General features: G+C 44.5%; 1 protein-coding gene across 6 annotated transcripts in view; it reads right to left on the reverse strand.

The window, feature by feature from the left end:
* The window catches only part of PHACTR2 (phosphatase and actin regulator 2), a 138,491-nt gene that overhangs the window by 72,726 nt on the left and 42,250 nt on the right, over window positions 1–23,515 (reverse strand). Inside the window, exon 1 of one of the 6 annotated variants that reach the window (XM_063329433.1) lies at window positions 3,778–4,171. The exons of the other annotated variants lie outside the window; for them this stretch is intronic. Within the exon in view, the coding sequence (XP_063185503.1) occupies window positions 3,778–3,820 (43 nt within the window). The 5' untranslated portion in view covers window positions 3,821–4,171. Of the gene's footprint in view, window positions 1–3,777; window positions 4,172–23,515 lie in introns of those variants that run through there. 6 annotated transcript variants of the gene reach the window in all.

The raw sequence follows: 23,515 nt of genomic DNA on the forward strand, positions 1-23,515 counted from the left end.
AGACACAGGTGAAGCTGACGTTTCCTTGTCAATGAACAGGAAATCCCATAAAGCCAAGAGAGATGAGAAAGAGCAGTCTGAGAAACGTGCTCACTTCTGACCTACGATAATCATTTCACCAAGTGCCAAGGTCAACAAACAACAGGATCCTACCAGGGGCTGCTTTCATCTCACGGGGGGGAAGCTGGGTGGGAAATGGTTTTCCTGTGCTGTCAAAGCATGTTTTCATGCGCTTGGAAAAACTTTGGGTCTATAATAGGATGAAACACAAGCCTGACAATTTGTGTTCTGTTTCTGTAAAATGTATACGATGAGAGGAGCTCCCACCCACCCCAGAGTAAACAAGCCCATGGATTACGTACTTGGCGCTGCAGGTCAGCACCGGGATCTGATCCCAGTCTTCAACTGGCCCCTCTGAGCACCCTGACCATTGGGGCAGGAGGTTCCCGAGACCTTCCCTTTGCAGCTTGTCCTTCCCCTCCACAGACCCTCTGCTGTGCTCCACAGACTCTATGCTGAACTGACGGACCTCTTCCTAGGAACACCGGCAGATCTGTCTTTACCGCAAGTTTCGTTCTCGACAAGGCATGGCTATTCAAGAAACAACAAAAATCTTTTGCCACCTAACTAGGTCTGCTTTTAAGTGTTACCTTCCCGATATGCCAATCACGCTTCCACTTGAGGACTTGGCCATTTCCCAGTACTGTAGCTGGTACTGAACTACCCGAGAACAAATCCAAAAAGAAAAAAAAAGACTGAAGAAAGTACACAGCTCTGCTGCCTTTTGATGAGCTGTAGATCAGAAAGCAGAAATGATAGCTTTGCACACGATGGCTGATAACCCCCAAAAGCACTGAACTCCAGCCAATGAAGGGGAAGAGAGCAGTTAATCAAGTCCTGCCAGGCGTGGGAAAATCACAGAAGAGGAAGGAAGATGAACAAGGACAGTACTCACTCCTACTTTTCCATGTATCTGTACTGTCTATACTGTCTTCCCAAGCCCCTCTTGTAATCGCTGCTTGTTCACATTTGCTAACAATGACAAATAACAAACCAGCTTTAGAAAATTTATCTAAACAACTGAAAAGCTGGAACCAAGGAAGAGACGGAGCAAAGGATTGCCTGGTGGGTGTCCACAGGCAGCTAAGATGTGCTTTGCTGCCCATCTACCACTCATATTTATGGGAGATGATTAAAGCCCTCATCCTCCTGTCCAAAATACTTCAACACCCACTCACCCGCAGCTGACGGCAAACCCTAACGAGAGAGCATTGCTGCTAAAGAAAGTTACAATGCGGCATGAAAATCCGATTCTTCCTCTCTTTATAGGCACTCTAATCCAACTGGTATGAGCCTACATTTGCCCAGTCGAGAAGGACTTTGAGTTTTATGGTTAGGCCTCAGTCTTGCACTTAACCCAACGGGAAAGTGCCGTGAGGACCTTGGTCTGTGTAAGGATTTCAGTATATGTATTTCCCTTTCCAAGAGTAAAATGTTTCATTTAAAGTAAATCTTAAGAAAAAAAAAAAAACAAAACCTAAAAACACAGGACTTTGGCTGGGGTCTGTACTGAGTATTGTATTATGCATATATTTTATCTCTTCTAACACTCTGTAACTTTCAGGAAAAAACTTTTACTTTTTAGTTTTCTACATCAAACCGCATTCACTGTATCAGTCCAGCCAAAGACCCCACGGTGATTTACTAGCGGTGCCCTCCCCCTGCGCCCAGCCGACAGCCCCCCTGAAGCCTGCAGGGGTAAGAGCAGGGATGAGAGGGCAGGATCTGAGCCCCCGCAGGCTGCCATGGCTGGGGGAAAAAGAGGCAGCAAACAGGCAAGTAACTTCTCACAGCTGCTTTTGTGTGGCTCACTGGGGATCTGAATGCACTATTGATTCCTTCGCACTAAAACAGATTTGTAGCCCCTGCGTGTGCAAAACAGGGATCCCCTTCAACTCTAATCTCTAGCAGCTGTCAAAGACTTAAATGGCTTGTAGTTGGCCGGCATGCCAAAATCAACGAAGATTTTAGGACCCCTTGCCTAAGGGGCAATCCGTCTGAACGGGAGCCGATGGAAGTTATTCTCCTGCCCTGATCAGATCTGGATGGGTCTTCCCAAACTTTGCAATGCATTAAGCATTCAGACCATACCTGCGCAGCAGACTAGAGAAAACAAATGATCGCACACCCAAGAACCCTCGCCACCCAGAAACCTACTTGCATCCATGGTTTGTCGTCAAGGATATATTCTCCTGTTTTCAACAGGGCTGAACGCACAGTGGGACTGCTCTCCTGTGAAACCTTCCGGAGGCACTACTACCAGTGTCTCATCACAAGTGGGGTGCTCTTAAAATGGTGATAACTAGAATTTACTTGGCAATATTGAGGGAGCACCACCATAACTTACATCTTCAGATAACTGTCTCTTATTGCTCCTGATTGAAAATGTTGGTTTCAGTTAGGAAAGAATTCAAGGTGACTTTTTTCTTTTAGCTAAGACTAGAAATCCAGCCTAATTACTGCCCATTAGCGTTCTGCCGAGGGAACACAGGCACCACAGCCCCCTCCCAGGCAAAATACCCTCACAATAGACTTTTGCACATAAGAGCTTGGACACATTTTTGTACAGGAAGTTTAACAAAAACTTCTAACTTGTCCATCTGTTTCCTTACATCTGTTTCCCGATACCTACCTTGGTATAATTCTAATGTGCTGGCTGCTGGGTGAAACCTTCAGCAGGATGGTGAAATTTATTAGAAACGGTCAAATTTCTCTTTCATGCAATGTTTGGCAGGACAAGAAATCATCCAAGACTTGGACTGGGATAGTACGACTGGGAAGTTGTACATAATGGAGCTTTTCTGAAAATGTATGTGTTATTACTAGAACTATTCTTTGAAACACCCATGAAGAAAAGAAAAGGGGAAAAGGAAAGCCTGTGGTGCTGTCTCCTATTTGACAAAACATTCCCACGTTAACAGCAATAAGCAAATTAAGAATACAGCTTAGCCTTCAGAATTAAAGTCTACAACATGGTTCGTTTATATTTTTAAATGGATGCAAAGGAATCAGGCATTGTGGAAAAACATGCGTGCAGTGACATTTTCGCAGGAAACTTCGAACCTCGCTAGAGTTAATTTAGATTCTACATCCTATTATTGTGGGAAGAGACTCACTCTGTTTTGCGGTAACTAAAACACACCGGGTTATCCTAACACACCTCTAAACAGCATTCCCAAGTAGTTCGTACTATCTCCAAAAAGTTAATGTGCAAACAGCTAGGGCTGCTTTATTGGGGGGGGGGGGGGGGGGGGGCGTGGAATTCCGCTCACACGCTATTTATTTATTTTCAATAGGCTGCTTACACATAAAACGTCCCGGAGCCAAAAGCAACCAGATGGGCGGGTTACTGGCCGCGCTGCCGGTCGAGGAGCCAGAGCTCCTTTCCTTCTCCTTTTTCCTTTCCCCTTCCTACTTATTTATTTATTAAAGGGGGAAAACCAGGAGTCTCAACCCCCCGGGGGAGGTGGGAAGGGAGGGGGACACCGCGGAGCCCTTCGCCCGGGCAGCGGCCGTGCCTCCCCCGCCCCCGCCACCATCCCCGCTGCGGTCCGAGGGAACCGGCGGGCGGCGGCAGCGCCCCGGGGAGCCCCGGCTCCGCACCCCGGCACCGGGAGCCGCCGGCACTACTTTTACCTCCCCCCGGGGACCCCCGCCCCCTCCCCGCCGCCGCCGCCCCCCGCCCTCCCTGCACCCCGTCGGTCCCCCGGTACTCACCGCCGGGCGGCTCCGGCAGCGTGGAGACGGAGGTCTGGCCCATGGCTGGGCCGGGAGGCGATCACGCCGCCCGCCGGGCGCGCAGCCTCCGCCGCGGCTGTTCCCGGGGGGGCATCTCACTTTTCGCCGGGGCCGCGCTGCCCGCCGGCTGGCGGGGGGCGGCTGCTCCGGCTGGGGCTGGGGGCCGGCGGCTGCCTGTCATGCTGCCGGGCCGCCGGTCGGCCGCAGCGCAGCCCCTGTCCGTCCGTCCGTCCGTCCGTCCCCCTCCCCGGTTCCCTCCCCCGCCCCGGGGCGCCGCCTCGCCCCCACCCGGCGGCGATGGGTGGGGGGGACGGCGGGGCGCTCCGCCGCTCCCCACCCGTATCGGGGCAGGGGAGGGGGCGTAAAAGTCTTTAATAAATTAAAAAACGGAAAGAAAACCACCCTGAATTACACGGAGTTTGGGAAGGACGGTGCTTAATTGGCGACCTTTCTCACACCGCTACGGTCCCAAGCCCCCGCCCAACCCCGGCCCATTTCCAAAGTCCAAAAGGTCGCTCCAGACGGAACATTATTCCACCCCTTCTCTGCAGGTCCAGGGAAAAACGTGTGGCAGCTGCAGAGAGCAATCCCATCCCCCTGCTCCGAGGCACTTCCCCACTGGGAATGGTTTCCAGGGCTTTGCCACCATCATGAGTGGACGGGGAACACCTGGGCAGGGCAGCTGGTGGGGTCGCAACGAGCCCTTGTTTTGCTAGGACAGGGGTCTGAAGAAGCCCCCAACCCTTGGCTCTCTCACAGGTGCATAATCGAAGACAGGAACCACTTTTAGTTTTGAAAGAAAGATGATAATCTAGGACAGCAGCATCCAGGCAGTGCTCTGCCATCACAAGTGACAAGAAGGGACATAACCAGTTGGACACATTAATGGTGAAGATGGGGAGAAATAGAGATTGTGCATAGCACAAAGGCAAAATGAACAAAGGTTTATTTTTTTTTCTTAATGCATAACCACAATCTAAGCACTGATACAAGGTTAATGCTAGAGCAAACAGATAACTGTTGACAGTGATGCAAAAAAAAAAAAAGCTCAAGTGCGTAATAGCTATTACTACACAGTATCTAGAAACAAGTAGGGACATGCATATGCATCACAGGAGGACACTCAAGGCTTGTCTAAAGAAAACATACTAAAGAACATCTCTTAGCAAGACATATGGTGAAATTACTATGGTTTTGAGTGGCCTGGAAGTCCTAGGGGGGGTTGGATGAAGAGATTTCTGACCTGCTGATCTTAGTATGTGTTGGCACAAGGTGTCGTTTCAGGAGATGGAGAGTTGTGTTAGTGTGGGGCCCATACTCAGGAAGCAAATGGAGTACCACAGATAGCTGCAGCCTGACATCACTCATAGGCAGAAGAGATGTGGTCGTCAGCTAACACATGGTAAATGGAGAAGAATACAACTAATGCTAGTCTTCATGTTTTTTTAATAGAAAATAGGTCTTGGTAAACAGGTCTTTTATTTCCTCGTTTTATATGATTACACATTAAATTGCCAGACGTATGGGCTTGAGCGGAATAGACTTCCACTAGGTACTTGATTTAGTAAGAGGGAAGAAAGCGAGGACAGCAGAAAATTAATAAAGCACAAACAGATGAAGAACTAAATGAAAAGCAGATCAATTGTCCAAGTAGCGCTAACATTTAATGAGGGTGTTTCTGTTGGGGAGCTGCAGGGAGGCTCTTCTGTGTTTTCATCAGCAATCTAGAGAAGTATTATTTCAAACAGCTTTAAAAGACTAAATAAATCACCACCGGCAGCAATTTTAGATGGAGTAAATATTACCAGAGTGATAATGAGGACAAGGCAGTCATAGAGTTATCTGGATTATTTAATAAACTCAGCTCCTTCAAACAAGTTAGTTTTAATAGGGTCAAAAGAAGAAAAAAGTCAGACTTGCAGGATGGAACAACACAGCCTGCAGGGCCAAGGGATGTATCTTAGAAAGCTGTACATGGAGCTGCTCCATGCTTGGAGAAATTCAACGAGAGCTCCTAGTGACCTAGTGCTGGTACAAAAGGGACCTGATATTCCCATACAGATGTGCAAATAGGAAAGGGGTAGGAAGAAATTCCATTACATTGTTACCCCTTTTATCAGGAAAAAAGGCTGTCCCATGTCCAGTGTTGTTGTCCGCCCCTTAAAAAAGACACTAGGGGATGGGAGACAGCTCAAAAGAGATCCACAACATGAGATGGCAAGTGCAGAAAGTGCTCTCCAATAAAAAGCTTGAAGACTGGTGCCGATGCGCTCAGGAAAGACTGATGTGTTGCATTTTAACCTAAGAGTGCCTTTGTATTGCAGCACTCCTGGATGCTCGAACACTGAAGGCAAGGCTCTTTGCCTGGCACCTCCAAATCCCGTACAATGCCCAGAGTTGAAGATGAGGGAGTGGGGCTAATGCGGAGGGACCAGGCTGAATCACGCAGTGGGTGCTAAGGGGAAGGCAGATGGTCTCATGGTCCCTTCTTTAACCCAAAGAAAGGCTTTCAGAGGGGCAGTTTGTTGAATTACTGACTCCTGTCACTTTTTTCTCTGGAGTTTTTTTTTGCATCAATTCCCCACATTTATTTTTCCTACCTTGAAAAATTCTTTTTAAAGGGTTTGTTTTGAGAAACTTGAATTAGCTCTTTGGAGTCACTTGTAAACAGGAACATAAAAGTGTTCCTGTCTGCCTCTGGTAAATCTCATTAATTTTATCAAAGGAATTTGTGTTCCCCTGCTATGTAAAAGCCCAGTTTATGATGCAAAAGTATATATCACCTGCCTGCTGTGATTCTTGCGAGTAATAAACTCCTCAAGGTCAATTAGTAAGCTGATAAAATGGGTATAGTTATCACATCTTCCAGTGCAGTTGTATTAGTTGCCAATTTCTTTTGTTTTGGTTGTTGTGCTTGTTTGGGTTTTTTTCTTCATAAATAAACTGATGGCGGTGACTTTCTTTTATATGTTTTCTCCGCAGCCACCTCATTTTTAAGGGTCCTGTCTTCACACCTCAGCAATGCTTAGTGGTTTGTTGCAGAACTAATTGGATACGGTTACTACTTTAGAAAGTAGGAGGTAGCAGTTCTAGTTGGGAAGATAAATGTTAATTTATAGCACTAACAGATTACAGGCGTCATGTTGTATAGAACATGATAGGCAAAAATAAATACTCTCTCTTGATCCCAAACAGGGAATACTAGTTGAAGACATTAAATAGTACTGGTCCATGCAACAGTTATGTCTCTTTCTGCTTTATTTCCTGCCTAAAAAAGCTAAGGGGCAACGTATGCATTTCAGACTACTCACAATCATTAATGATGAAATTAGAAAACAAAAAAACCACAACACACTTTTCTGCTTAGTGCTGCTTTTTAAGCCATTTGATTTAAGAATTCAGCTTATGACTCACTGGTGGGAGGGAATAAACCCTAAACACTTTCAAAAAGACATCTACCAATGTAACCTGTGAGAGAAACTGGACTGTTGAAAGCAAAGATACATTACCTTTCTCCTACGTAGAGATATATTTATGTAATGGCCTCCACCCAGAAGGGATTCTAGCATCCTACTGACATTCCCATATGAGCATCCACACAAAATACATACATTCAGTATTCAGTTGTCTGTGGACTTTTATTCAGCAGTATGGTATATATATTTTAATCTGTGCAGTAAATTACTTGACATGTTGGTAGTTGGTGTTTAAGACACTTAAAAGTTTAAGGATACGACAATGTTTGATAACAACTGATTCTAGCAGAGATTTCAGATGGCAATTATGTAGATAAAATACATTTTTATTGGGTATATATATATATTTTTTAGGATTTAGATGACTTTATCTATGATGCGTTTGGATCTATATTCCACTTTGCCTTTAAACAACCGATAGGATGAGAAAAATGGACTGCCCAGCAATTTGTAGTTACTATTATAGTTTTCTGGGGTTTCTGGAAATCCACAGTTGCAAGCAAAGCGAAAATGGCCTGGGATGATAAAAGTAGAGAATTTCAGGATTAAAATTTCCACGATCGTTTTAGCTGGGGTTAATCTTGTACTGTAGGAAATGCCACAACACGATGCTAAAACATGAATATGACTTCTACCAGGTGGGGAAGCCGAGGTTCAGCTGATGGGTAGAACAGGTGCCAGTAAGTCGTGCCAGACTGTTCTGAGGCAACATCAGCATCAATGGGGTTCCTGGACCCCGTGTCCCAGTTAGATTTCAGTGTCAGTAGTAACAGTGTGGTTATCCAGCTGCCTCATGCTACGTGCACAGTCCTTCCCTTCTTGTCCCAAGTCATTGTGGTGGGTACTGTAGTGAGTACTGTTAAACAGATACTCTGTTGTCCCTCTAGAACTGAAATGTTCCAACGAGGAAGAATAGCTTCCTCGTGAACTTCAGCGGTGTTTGTAAAACAAGAATATTGCACTTGGCTGGTATGAGATCTCTTCATGGAACAGAATGTAAAACTTCAAGATTGTCCTTAAGTCAGGACGAAATAATACAAATGATAATCTATCATCTCACATATCAAAGAGCAAATTCCTTCCTACCAATAAAGCTTCAAAGACAGCTATATTTCAGTGCGTTTACTATACTGGGACAATGGTTGGCAATAGATGACCTACAACTAGCGGGATGCTGTTGCCCAGTCTTTAGAAATCTGTAGGCTCACGTAAAGTAAAAATGCATTTTAGAAAGGTGAATTTGTATTACTGTTCTTTCAGTAATCGAGATGAATTTATGGCGCTAAATATAACAAAAGCCATGATGAGGGGCTATTATATTTAATCCCAGGATTCATAATGCAGGACCGGCAAATGCGTTCAACCTTATAACAGGAAAAAAATATTACCTGAGTGCTTATCAAGATAAACCAAGAGGATGGCGCTGAGTCCAGAACAGAAATGATCCAGACAAGTCATTTCCTGTGTGGTCCTCCCACCCCCCCACACCCACTCACAACTGCTGTCGGTGCACAGAGCTGCTGGAATCATAGAATCACAGAAAGGTTTAGGTTGGAAGGGACCTTAAAGATCATCGAGTTCCAACCACCCTGACATGGGCAGGGACACCTCCCACTAGACCAGGCTGCTCAAAGATGGAAGAGGAACAGCACCGCGTCCCACAGGCTGCAGAGCGGTATGATTCAGTGAACAAAGCCAAGGTTATAACATGAGCAAGCACAAGCAAGAAGCTAAGTAATATTTTTAGTCATGGGTCATGCTAAGGTTTATAACAATGGCATTGAATTTGTACCTGTCCATAGAGAACTTGCAGTTACAAAGAGGAAGAGTTTGGGGAGGGCACCACCAAAATCCGTTTGCTTAAGACCAGAACATCAGCTGTGGTTGAGCAAAAAGCTAATTCTATTTTCTGGGAATGCAGTTCTTAAACAGGCACTGTCAAAATAAAATCACAGGCCATATTCATGAATTAAACTGGCATTGCATTGGGAATTTAGGCCATTTCCTTTCAACAACCAGGGAATTTTGTAATAACTCTAAATTATTCTCTCGGTTGGAAATATTTAAAAATATTTTTATGTGTCCTTTTTTACTTTTAATGGCTTAGCAATGCTATGCTCTTGCTGGTGTCACCTCCCATTTCCAACACACAAGTACAACACAAAAAAAGGAATGTGAAATGTTCTTATTCAAAAAAAAAAAAAGAGGCTGTTGTCTTTGCAAGTGATCATCACAAGTCCTCCTCCCTCAAAAAACCCCATTGTACCTACTATCCACATAGTAGAATGGAAGACATCTACACAGAATAACTAACTGAGAGGAGCTTCTGCTCAGACTCTGAATTTGGAAGCTAGGGCCAGAGGAGTCAACAGGCGAGTGAGGGCTATTCTAATTAAAACATATAGCAGACATTTCTTGGATGAGATTTGCCTGTTCAGATTAAGGCTGCACTGGGAGACAGGTAGCAAGGCCCTTACCTGTGGAAGATCTAAGGGGCTCAGGGTTGATTAGTATTCAGGTGATCTTGGTTCCTGCTTTGATGTCTGTTCTTATTTATCCCTACCAGCTCTTTGCCATCACAGGTGGGAGAAGAGCACAGCTAGGCAAAGTCATTCCCGGTGATTTGGCACAGACGGGTTTTCTTTCTGCTCACAAATTATCTGCGAGTAGGTTATGCACTTGCAGACTTGTTTGCTACTCTAAATTATTCACTGTAACAGTTTGTAAGCCAATTTTGGACACTGAGAAGCAGGTAAACAATTCATGGCAACCGCAGTTCAATAATTTATTAGCCAGGCTGCGTGCTAGGTGCCCTCAGCCATGGGCTTCTCTTTGTGTTCTCTGGCTCGGGGGTGCCATCTTCACCTAGAGGAAACTTCCACAACAGCTGCACCAATATGATTTTAAAAGGTTAGTAATGAATGCTTATAGATTTACTCATGTGGTTTTATCATCTGATCTGTGACTTTTGTTGTACCCTTTAACTTAATGTTACTCTTGCCTGTGTTAAGTAACTGCTTGGCAAGTTGTTCTAGGAAAGACATCTACGGACTTGAACATTGCAAGTACATTGAACTATCTCCATTTTCATTTTAATAACAGTTTGCGGTTTCTTGTGGTACTGTATGCACTGAGCTTTTAAAGTAACTTACATAATGTGTGCAGTTGAAAGGCAGAAAATAGAAAGTGGTCCCAACACAAACATTTTGGGAGTCACAGAGAGCAGATCTACCCTTTTCCTGCACGTGCTCCTCACCTTCAGAAACTGCCCTGCTCCCCCACTGCGCTTTCTTCTAACATTTCAGTTTCTACACACTTTGTCTCCATCGCAGTTCTATTCCACAATATCTTTCAAGTGTTTTCCTTCCCTAGTGTTCCTTGAAGGCAAATTCTAAAACTTTATATCTCTCTGAGTTCTTTGACTTTTTCTCCATCCCACGCTCGTTGCTAATGTTTGTTCACTTGCGAAGATCTGGAGTCGGTTCTCTTGCTTTGCTTCAGCAAGCCTGGCCTATACAGGAACCTTCCTTTTCTCACAGACCCAGAGTATTTCACTAATTATTTGGGGTATTATTACTTTCACATGTACTCTTTTAAAAGTTGTCGTCTGCCTAAAGACTTATGATATAAGTAGCAGAAGTGGTGTAACCCAGGTTTTGGAGAACTTCTTGTGCAAGGTTATGAAAGGCGAGCAAATGGAAGATTCAGACCCTGATTAATCAAGCTCTTCAGACGCTAACAGTGTTGGGCTTTTTAAATTTGAATTTAGTGAAAATTAATACACTACAAGAAATGTGTGTTTTTTATATCTTGTTGTCTTCTTCTAAGGGCTAAGCATTGTGCAGTTGATGCTGGAAAAAGCTACCTTCTGTCTTTGTTTAAAGCACCGAGCGGAACTGACAGACTGTATCTCATTGTGTCCCTAACCCTGGACAGGATATTCCTGAAAAAAGCTGAAGAACCCCCCAATAGTTGGCATGATGTAATACCCAAAGCCTGTAAGGTCCCACCCTAGTACTTAGTAATTTAAATACTACAGTCCTGGTTTATAATTTAAACTTTAAATTTTCAAAAACTCTTTTGCATGGGTGTGATTGTTAATAACAAGAACTCTCGATGTTAGTGTTGTTCATATGCGATCATTTCCTTTGTGCCTCATACTGACTGCTTGATCCCAGCACCTCCTGTTGCGCTGTGTGTGGCAGCGCTGTGACAGTGCAGGACAGCATTCCCTTTCCAGGCAGAAAATAACCACCAGAAATTTTCCAATCAAGCGCCTGTTTGTCACCAGGTATCAATTTTGTCCAGGGTTCCAGATTCACGATGAAAGACAAAAAGGACTACATAAAAAATTATAAATAGCATTCTGCCTGTCCTAGTTCAAGCCACTGGGGAAGAAGAAAGCAATGGCGTAAAAACGACATGCCAGAGCGTAGAGTTCCTCAAGAGTCAGGTTTCTGCCAGGTTTTCAAAGGCTTTAGCCGCTGCAAGTTCGTATCAGTAGTTACAACAAACAGGGCGGACTGGACCCTTCACTGACACAAGCTGGCGTGTCCCCAGCAGAGAAAATGAAGTAGTTCTGCTAAAAGCAGCTGGAGGTCTCTTCTTACTGCGGGACACCACCTTTCCTCCCTCCACCTCTTCTCTTAAGGCCTGTTGCACCTTTCACTGCATTCACCACGGCAGTGGTCACAGTAGTGGAGCTCCCTAATTCATCATTTCAAGGAACGACTCCCACCACCTGAACCAGCTCCCCTTGGGCTCCTTCCTGGGCTTAATGGCAGCCCCCGGGTGCCTCCTGGCTACTGCTATTGCAGCAAAATCCAATTATCCGGGAGAACTTCTGCATTGTGCAGCAGTGCCTCCTCGCTTCGGAGAAGTCGGACGTGATGCTAGTCCAGCTGCACTAAGCATTTTCCTTAGGAAAACACAGCTTTCTGCTCTTCAGGGCATGTGTGGTGGTTGCTGGCTGCGGCTTTCCCTCTATGGCTCCAAGCTCCTTAATGAATCACTGCTTTTTTGGCACTGAAGCAAAATAAACACATCATTTGGGATGCCTTTGCCAAACGCATGAATACTTAGACCAGGTTTTGAATGATAGCAAGCGAAAGGTTTAATGAAATGTGCAGGCTGTGTAGCTAAAAGTTGCAAAAAAGCCAAATAAAGTGAATCTGAAGGTCACAACGGTACCGTTAGTCCAACAGTCATTCACATCTTGTATATTTTCTAGAACACATGGAGGGGGATTACCACTAGTGTGTGGGCTCCAGCTCTCACCAGGAAAAACCAGTAACAGAAAGCAGCACAGGGGTGCAGGATCACTCATCAGCATGAGCATGACTGTTAGATGCCTACCTCTTTCTTGTCTCTTCCCTTCATTAACCGATTCAACGTAACTACACATAGCACAGCAAATTTTTACACTGATGCTTCCTACTCCACGTAAAGGGGGAACAAAAAGACATCAACAAAAAATTTGGCAGGCACACTGAATGAAGTTTCTCAGTTGCTCGAGCCAGTCGTGTGTACGTACCCTGTTGTGCACTTTGGCTCTTTCAAGAAGTGCCTGAGCCTGTCCATGACTTCCAACACGCTGTTGCTGACTTGAGTGTGAAAGGAGGAAAAAGTTTTGAAAATGTTTGGCACAACGGTTCCTCTAGTTCCTCTCCATTCAATCAGATTTTAGAATGAATTTAAATGTATAGCTAGACTATAATTAGCTCTGAAGGGCAGAAGACCACAGGGGACCGTCTCTTTCCTCTTTAAATGGGCAGCTGTAAAGACGCTATCTTAAATGATCTCCTGAATGCCAGCAAAGTTTGAAACCTGGACCTGTGCCTGATTAACTGCCAAAAATCAGAATAATCTCTGCCTTTGGGCAAATCAAAGCCATTCCCTGCGAAGCCGGTTTACTACAGAAATTTCTAGACCAAAATAGGAGTTTCAGCCTTCAGTTTCATCTCCCTCCGTGTTTCTACTACTCTGAAAATGGGGACCTTTTTTTTACCCTACAGGGAAAATGCATTTTTTCCACTCTCCCATGACTCGAAAACATCTGAAACGTTCTTCCTCCAAACTTAAGAAAAAGAGGGGGGAAAAACTTCACCTTTTGGCAAAGATACAGAATGGAAATTTTTGACTCAAAAGAGGATTTTCGAAATAAAATAAAGTATAAGAAGCATGTGAAAACGAGGGGTTATAATGGAAACTATTTTCTTAGCCAGCTCTAAAGTAAGCACTGCTGTTCCAGAGACACATGGTACTGATGCAAACATTGGTTTGAGGCCAAAACCCCTAGCATGCTGGTGGAATCCGGAAGCACTACAATATTAAATACACCTCAAAATACATGTCAGACATCTCCCCGTGTCTGTTCCACTTACTCTGCACAGCATGACACTATACACTTAATTCATCAGTGTCCGAAGAGTAACAGAATAAGGGGCCAGCGGCGGAGGTGCTCTCCTTGCCGTGGGTCGGATTCTTTCCCTGAATGGTCTTCAGCAAGACCGGGTTTATTATTCCCATTGTGCAAATATTGAGCCAATATCCACTTTCCATCCGCAGCACTTATACAAGCATCTATTGTTACAGTGTGTGAGCACCCCTCACTGGTCCTCGGGAAGTGTTATTATCCCCAAGGTAGGATTTCCACACTTCGTCTGGAGTGATGGGGGAGGGAGGGTGCTATGAAAGGCGCGCAGGCATCCTGCTCAGCTGCAGTCTCCTCGCTGGCAGACTCTTGCTGCCGTCTTTGGTCTGCTTCTTCCAGCTGCTCCAAGGCCTGGGCAGTTTTCTATCATGGAAAACTCCCTTTTTGCACCTACTACGACTACAGCTATGGTGCTTGGCCGGCACCTTTGCTGATTCATTAGAAAAACACACAACCGGTTACAAGTGTCCTCATCAAGGGTGTAAAATCAAACTTCCGCTTCTGTGCAGCCTGATTTTTCTGTGGATTTGAGGCTTTTGATCACAGTTCTTGCCTCGCAATAAAATGCAAACACTGACTGAAATTATTCCCAGGAGCAAGGCTGGTGGAGTGTCCCCCTCTGCCATGTGAATTCTCCAGAGGTTTGACAGGGGAACAGCTCTGTTGGGAACCATCTGGCTGCTGGCTCTGTTGGGGCCGGTCTGGCCGCAGATACCCACGAGCAGTTGCAGAGCACTGACTCAGGCTGGCTCACCTCTGCCAGGTCTGGTGCCAGGTCCCGACAGGGCTCAAGAGCTGTCATTAGAGGCCACTGTAGTAGAGCACTATCGTACAGGCCCGCTTCCCTCGGGAAGGTCATCAGGGAGCGGGGAGGTGGGGACAGAAGAGAAAAAGTCTCCCCCTGGGTCTCCATGCACTGGGCCAACCAGCTTTTTCCTCCCAGAAATGTACCACAGGGGCAGCGTGGCATGGATCAGCTTTGTGGAGCTCACCCAAGCTGCGGCTCCTTGTAAGGGCCAGTGGGTCAATCAGGTGGTGGGGTCCGTGGGGCTCACAAACAGCTGCCATGGGCAAGCAAACGGGGCTGGCAAGGCACGCATCCTGCTCTGCCAGGGAAGAGGAGCCAGCAAAGAGGGTCACAAAAGCTCATGAACACAGATGGGTTTAGTGGATGTTGGCTGTGGTGACTGGGACCTGTGCTTTGGATGTTGTATTGAAAAGGTGTGGCTGGTTCAAAGATACAAGTAGATCCAATTTCATGCTTATGGACACGCCAACCACCTTCCTCCCTCTCCCCTTCACCCCCAAGTTGTTTGGGGGCTTTGTTTTGAACCTTCAGAATCAGGCACGGTCTTTCATTCTCCAAACTGGGTGTAGCTTTCTTCTTAACAGGTTTTACACGCCATCCTTTTCTAAAGCCATCCTTGATGTTGGAAAACATATCACCCTGGTTTAACTTTCATCTTACTGAGTGCACTGTGGATGGGGAGGGTTATAAAGCGTCGGGTTTTGCACCCTTGCCAACGTGCTGTAGGGGAATTCTGATCTAGTAACCTGCTAACACCTCCCTGGAGAAGGCTGTTTCAAATGAGGCAGAAAGCCTGGTGAGATTTACCTCCAGCTCCTCCCATATGCATGGCATTTGTTCTCTTCATGGTCATTGTTTAAATTGAGTGTAAATCAGTGGGTCTGATTTTGCTTTTTAAATTCCCATGTGTCATTTGTTTCCTTGCTGGTGGCCAGGGGAACCGGCATGCTTTAGCTACACTAGTCCTGGGTTGTTTTTTTTGTGCTGATAGTGTTTAGCTCAGGTTCATTCAGTTGCAAAACCCACACATAAGGAAACTAAAACAATTATATGAACTAAAGCAGGAATGCCTTATGGTTCTTGTGAAAAGTGCTTTTACCAAGACTAAACATCAATATTGCACTTTCTCCTGACTACCTGCTTAATATAGCAGATCATTAATGCAGCACATTTAGTTGGTTAAAATGAACAAATTTCATTAAATTAAAATTCAACAGCATTAAAGCCAGATGGGCTGCAGGGCGGGGGGGGGGGGGGGGGAATACAGAGGCTTTTAAAGCTAATGTAAATGTAGTAATATTGTTTTCAGCTACAATCCAATTAGATTGGGCTGACAGAAGCTTCCACAGAAACGTCCAGGAAGATAACTTGTCTGTAAGGAAAATCCATTAAAAATAAATAGTACTTCGGATATTTTCATGGTTCTGTGGCTCACTGAATTACATTCCTGTATAGAAGCCACAAAGCTGATGTGGGAGAGCCAGTAATAAGACCTTTACTGGTATGTTACTTACTGGGAGAAAAATGACTTAATTTTACAGTGTTTATTCTAAGTATTTGACTGTAGAAAAAAAAAAAAAAAAAGACCCAAAAGGACCCATTCCCAAAGGCAGAAAATACACATTTCCAAAAACATGACCTGCCCAGGGAGCCCTCATTGCCTCCCTCCTCAGTCGCCAGCATCATGGGGAGCCAGGCTGCAATGCTAAGCACCCTCTGAAACCCTGGATGGGTGCAAGGAGCAGCCCCATGCCATGCAGGAGTGCCTCCATGAGCACTGCAAATAGCATCCACTGGGTTCTCTGGCTGCAGCACAGATACCTTTGGTTGTGGGGTACGATCCACAAAATACAGCTTGGCATTATGCTCCAGGGTTTTCTGTAAAGCCGCTTAGAGAACTGTGCTATCAGGGGTAGGACTTTCCTCTCGCTGGGGTATGTAAATGCTGGCCTTCTTATCTGGTAGGTCTTAATGGTTTTAAGAAGAGAAGAAAAAGATAACCTACGTAAGACACCCAAACCCACTCCATTTCTCTTTTTAAACAGTTATGCTTTCCAGATAAACTGAGACGGTTCCTTGCATGTTAGCTGTTTACCACAGTAAGTAGTTGTTTTCTCCCCAAACAGTAAACAAAAGTCTACATAAAGTCTCGCCTACACACATGATGTAGCAGGAGGGGGGTGGGGGTGTTCTTAAGCACTCTCAAGCACAGATCCCACTCACTTAAACTCCTAAAATACAACACAAGATATCAAAGTCTTCGTTTTCCCATGAACTGCACAGTAAATATGAGACGCAACCTTGATTCACAGACGGTGATAAAACCCAGTGCCTGTAAATTTATGAATGTAGCTGGCAGTCATTAAGTACATTATGCAGAGGTCAGGTTGATGGTCTCTTATTTGTTTATTCCTCTTATTTAATGATCCATTGCTGGAGACATGCCGAAAACTTTCAGAATGCTTTACAATGTGTTTATGTGACTGAGAAGGGTGTCCTGTGCTTTTCATCCCCATTATCCTGACACGCTGAACATAAATCGGAGAGCAGTATGCAGAATTAGCTTTTGAGGAAAGCACACAGCAGCTCTTTTTTATTTTTCCCAATGTATACAGAGAAAATACTTGTTCCTTTCTGAAGTAGCCCTTAGCAGAGATCACCTTTTGGTTAAGGGATGAAACAGGGCCACCATCATTTTGCGCAGCTGAATTCCACAAAAGCCACATGACTCAGCATGGGACATTACACCTGGATCCAGGCAGACTTCCATTCGATTCCAGACAAAGCGTAGTTAAAATCACATTACGTTGTCAGAGGTCAGATCCCCGCAGCTCAAGCTAATCAAAGTTAATTTTTTCAAAGGTACAGAGACTTAACCCTTGCTCAGCACTCTACTAACTTGAGGTCTCACAAGGCAGGGCATGTCTATGGAAAAGGGATGGATCAGTTTAAGTAAAATTGTTTATAAACTCAGACTTTTAGACTCATGCATATCCATGTATAGATATGCTAAACTGATGCAAGTCAGTTGAATGTTGGCCCAGGTAAAAAAGGTACAAATTTTCTTGTATGGCCAACACCATTGAAAAATTTCTTGGTGCACAGATGTTTGTATTAAAACATCCTACTAATCCTATAAAATTTTTAGAAGTCTGACCAGGAGTTACAGCAGAGAGACCTGGCGCAGTTCAAATCCACGGGCTCAAAAAGGTATAGAAAGGAAGACATATCTGTGAGATCTGTTTACCAGTCTAATAGAAAGAAAATTAAATATCTGAATTTTAATGTGTTCTGTTATTAAACCAGTTGGTGAAAAATTACGGTGCAGGCCACCTACACAAATCTGGCCCTTGCTTATCATGTGATAAATATTAGGTGATTTTATAAATAATTTTCCCCATCAAGTTGACTAAGCAAATACAAGGTAACTGGATCCAAAAGCCACAAGGCATTTTTTGATGGTATAAGTTGTCTGGTAACAGTGGTTAACTAATGGACCATTACATCTTATTAAGAAAAATCCATACCCTTTCTGAAGTTATTTTAGGCTGGTCTTTCTGTTAATTTTTACACTGAATGTAATTTGCCTGACTGCAAGGGCCTTTCTGACTGCAAACCCTTCCAAGTGCCATGATATTATGTACTTCCCAAGTTAACGCTCACTAAAAGCTGAGGCAGTCTAAAAGACAAAAGAAAATCCAGAATATGAGGAGTGTGACCTTCTTCGCAGCCAGAACATTTATGTGCATACGTCATTAGTCTACAGCTAATAGCCTGGTACTGGATTGCCGAAGTGAGACGTCATTCAGCTCATGCCATTCTGGTGCCACTGAAGTCACTCAAATGTATTCCAGTGATAATCAGTTTTATACCCAATATATTACAAACTTCCTGGTGCAGTAAGTAACTGGAATACTTCAGCACATGTGCAGTGATGTGGCCACGTAGGAGCTCTAGGTCTCCTGGTTTTCCCTGCTGAAGTACTTGATCAGCATTTGTATCGGCCCATGCACCACGCTAGGCCTTGGGTTGTATATTTTTCACAAACATGAAAGATCCTATCCCTGTTATAATTGCAATCAAGCTTTTATGAGAGGTCTACTACCAACATCAGACTATGCCCTTTTAGAGAAGAAATTTATGTATATAATTGCCAAATCATAAAATAGCTGAAAAGAAAGCAAGCATCATGTGTCCTCAGGTATCAAACCCATTTCTTCCAGGAAGTTTCCAAGTTTTGAGGGTTTCAGCAAAATTCCCTGTGCTCTGTCTTATCCTATTCACCTTCTTGTGCATTTTTGATAGGCCCTTAAAAAGCTGACACATTTTATTACATCAGAATTCAAGCTAAGAAACCTGAACACATGTTCATGCTTCACTGCTCGCCGGTTATTAGGATAATCTGCAGGAAACAACATAACAATAGGGCATTGTTTGTGAATGTGAGCAAAAGGTTACAACAACACCCTGTACTCAGACCTGACTTCTTGACTCCCATCCCCTTTGCTATGAAGAAAGCACATGTGTGTGGTAGCTATTTTCATCATGGTCAAAGTTTTTTTCTGCCATTCGTTGCAGCCCAGAAGAGGACAAGGTGTAGGAGAAGCACGTTTATCCTGAAAACACCGTGTAGCTGGAACAGCGTGCTCGATGGGATGTGACCAGCTATGGTGTAAAGCAAATCTCGGGCTCCCCATTGTTGCAATATTTGAGTACTTCATGGTACCCAGCAAACAGATCTGCTACAGGCATAATCTAGGAGGTAACAGGAGTGCCATGTGAGAAATTATTCCTTTTCACAGAAACGTGGTTAGATCCACAAATGCTCAGTTCCACAGTCCTCAACCCCCTCCTTCATTGCTGCCCAACCATGCAGGCATCAGAATTACCTGTACATTGAAGCTTTCATCCTTGGCACCTAAATGTCCACTTGGGGGTACCACCACAGCTGTCTGCACCATAGCAGTGCCCTGCTATCACTTCCAATGTTGGATAAATGGTGCCCAGTCCAGACTGTGCTTTTTGAGGAGCCTGTGCCTTTTCAAGTGATACTGGGCTGTCAAAAGAATGCATGTTTGGGGAAAAAAACCTTATCCTCTCTCCTCATGTCTCCATTCCCAAGACACAAGCCTAGACAACACAGCGAAGGGTAGCAACGTACCCTGTCATTTGTGCTGCAGGGGCTTGCTTTCCAGACCAAATCCCACACAAGACTGGCACTCAGATGGAGGGGACCCTTCCTGTTCCATCCACGCAGTAGCCTGGGCAGGACACAGAACAGTTTAGGGAGTCTTGAGTCAATCCTCTTTTCTGCCTGAAGGGATTCATTCCTGCTTCTCCTACCTTCCAACGGCCAAACCAACCAGATCTGTTTGCTGGTATAGTACAAGCATTTGGGGACTTTTGTCCTGCCAGCAGCAATTAGGGGGAAGTGCTGGTGATGCTTTTGCATAGAGAATAAAGCAGTGTTGGCACCTCTCTAGAGTACGGGCATGGGGAACTCTTGTTTCTAGTCCTCCTTCAAAAAAAAAAAAAAAAAAAGTGCTTCAGCATTTTGAGTAGGTACTCGGTAGGACAGGTGAGTGCCCTAATCAGTAGGCTGTATTATCATACACGTAGTCTATTCAAGGCCTAATGAACTGCTCATTATTTTAGGCAGATGCCTAATAATCCTCCCCACAACAGGTTAATCCTCACCACAACCTGTTCTGCTGCCTCCAGCTCTTTTGTCCTAAGGGGCCTCTCCTGGGAGGGGGTGCCCTGTGGTGTTGAATTCCCAGGTGCCACCCAAAGAAAGACATCATAGACTTGGAGAAGAACAGGACCTAAAGGTTCCTCTTGATGTTTTTTTGAAAAATAAAATTTAAGAAAATGGCCTCTTATCGGAGCACAGGGGAGAAGAAAACCACACCACCTGCATAAAGTCATGGTAATGAGACTGGAAAGCGGTCCCTTGCAGTATGAAGAGCAGCACCAGTAATTTCCCTCTTAAACAGCCAGATTCCCAGCCAGGGAAGACAAACCCTTCCTACTAGGCAAAACACCAAAGCTTCTTTTAACCACAGTCTTCCTTGCAGCCCTGTATGAGTTGCAGCTACATTGTCGGGCTGACAGCGACACCGAGGAATGAGGATGGTGCCTGATTTCAGAGACGCTGGAATAAGGCCAAAATCTGCCCTCCGTTGGTGCAAGTGGAGAAAAATGACTTAATTGGTTCTGGCTTACCCCCACCAGCCCCACTCGCTAGTACTTACCACGTAAAAGAAACATGAGTTAGTGCATTGTACAGGAACCCTGGCTGGTGCAGACTCTGGGATGATGAGAAAGAAGTGAGCATCTTTCATTTAGCTACATGTGCACTGAAAAACAGTATAATGGGCATTATTTCAACAAGCTTTTCTCCTGCTGAGAAGGCAGGGTAGCCAGGGCTTGTATGTGTCAGCGTTGCCATACCGTAGTGTCCGACAGGCGGCAATTAAGGCAGATGCAGCTAGCTCCAGTGGAAACAGAGCCTTTATTAAAGCTGGAATGAGGAATTCTGAGTGTTGATTAGGAAGCATCCTGCTAGAGGCTTTCTAACACCTGGGACCCCTGACTTCCAGCCTTTTTAGCAGTCTGTCTGCTTTCAGTTGTGCAATATTGTCTTTCCCTGGTGGTAGTCAATAGTTACTTTCCTTTTCTAACCTGAAATATATTCAGAATCACCCATTACCAGTATTTGCATGTAATATATATATATATATACACACACATAATATATATATATATACACACACACATAATATATATATATACACACATACACACACACGTATACATATATTACAGTTCCCAACAATGTACCTCTGCAGATAGATCTTGGTGATATTTAGTCATAAATGGGAACAGAGAGGTCCAAAACTAGCATTTTTCCAGTAAGAAACGTAAGAGGCAGTTTTCTTCATAGGATTGTTATAATTAGAAAAGTGCAAAGGGATTTTGGGGTGAGGTGCAAAGGGCGTTCAGAATATTAAGAAATTTGCTTTCATCAGTCTTTCATGGTGACTCAGATTGCTTAGTTACAAGGCTTTCCTGAATCCTCTCCAGATTTTCATGTTTCGGGAAAGAAGTGGCACACCAAAGACTACCTAGCATCCCAGCACTTTAATGCTCAAACCAGAGGAAAACAGCATCTTTCAATGTTGCAAATACATTTAAAGAGTGCATTAGCTCTCTGTGACAGAGCTCATCAGATGAACATGTGCTTCCAGCATAATGCTATTATTATGCAAGCATCTTTCGAAATCACTGCTTCTCAACACTGAGCCTCCCAATCTGTAACTATGACCTAATTAATTTCCCCCCGATTATATGGCCTTTCATTTGTCCATACTGAATACACTGTTTTCTTGCCTAAGAATAGTTTTATATTTTCTTGCTAGTCACTGCTAGCAGCACCATAAAGCCTGGAGCAAAGAATCAATTCTTACTGGATACCTATTGAATCACACCTGATGGGTGGCAACGATTCCCAAAATACACTTGTATTTTGAGGCCTGGCACTTAGGCACTGAATAACCATTTGATACAGAACATATTGATTTTGTATCATTTTAGATTCTACACAGCATAACCAAGCCAAACCTCTTCTAATGCAGCAAGGCAGATGTATGAAATAATTCCCTCAAACCTGTTTTTCCTCCAAACCATGTTAATTGGAATTATTTGTATTCAATCTCTCCATTCTTTCTGGCTCAGTCCCTGTATCATCTGTTCCATATTTTCGCCTGGGACTGATGTCAGACTCACCAGCTAATGATTACCACTCTACCTCAGTTACTCCCTTTAAAAATTGCTGCAACACAGGTTAATAATAATTTCTTTAAAATCATGCAGGTCTCTCATGAGGGAGACCAAGAGGGTACATTGTGTGCCCTACCTGGTTACCCTCAGAAGAGGAATGATTCTGAGCCCAGGCAACTCATTGCCTTTCTAGCCCACAAACAGAAGGCCAGAAAGCTCTGCCAGCTCCATCTATGGGCTACAAAACAAATGGCATATCTGTGCCTTTGTGTGGCCAACTGTCTGCAGCTCTTGCGTAGCGCTCTCCCGGCCACTACTATATACTAACACATCTTGCAACAGGCTGTGACCTCTCTGCCTCCCTACCCTACTTGCATCCCTCCTACACTTATAGGAAAGGTCCACCTAGCCCAGCACTCCATCTCCAACAGCGTTCCTGAGCACTGCAGACTTTCCACAGGCTCTGCGCTCTGGGTGAATATCGCCCACGCAGGTCAGTCCTCTGCGTGCTGAGGAGTGCGTTGTTTTGCTTGGGAAACATTTTTGCTCCCATGTGTTTGCAATGCCTCCCGAAGTGCATAAAGAACACGATGCAGCCATGCATAAATATTACGAGGAGACAGCTTGTTCTATAAATGAGCACGTAATGGAATTTGATTTAATGTAGTGTTTGCTGAAATGGGAGGAAAACAATGGGAGCAAAGTGGAAGTGTTGCTATGTTTTATAAGGATGGTAAAAATTTTGGACTAGTCATCTTTGACACAGCAAAATCCGAAATAACTTAGGGACCACATCCCAGCTGTGGGATGTCCTTTTCTACCAGTTGTAAAGAACCTCCAATTTCTGGGCATTTGGGTCTAAGCCAACATGACCAGGGAGCTGGCAAGGAGGGAAATCATGAGGTACATAAAAACTTCCTTTGCTTTTTCTCTCGGCTGAGAAGCAGCCCAGTTTGATACAGGTAAGTGTTCTCTTACCGTTTTGTTTCTGTGTTTCTAGAAACCAAACTGGTGTTAAGATTTTCACCCACTCCCCCTTCCAAATGGGATGAGACAGCCAGTGGATGGCCAGCGGTGGAAGCGGTCTAAACCAGCAATGCATATGCTGTCTTACCAGTGCTAAAACTGAACTCAGAAGACTCAGGCAAACACTGGATTTGAGCACAGCAACCTACTTTCATGGCATCAGCACTGGAGCTCTAGTGCACAGTGCATAGC

The sequence above is a fragment of the Chroicocephalus ridibundus genome, chromosome 3 (assembly GCF_963924245.1).
Source record: "Chroicocephalus ridibundus chromosome 3, bChrRid1.1, whole genome shotgun sequence".
NCBI lineage: Eukaryota > Metazoa > Chordata > Aves > Charadriiformes > Laridae > Chroicocephalus > Chroicocephalus ridibundus.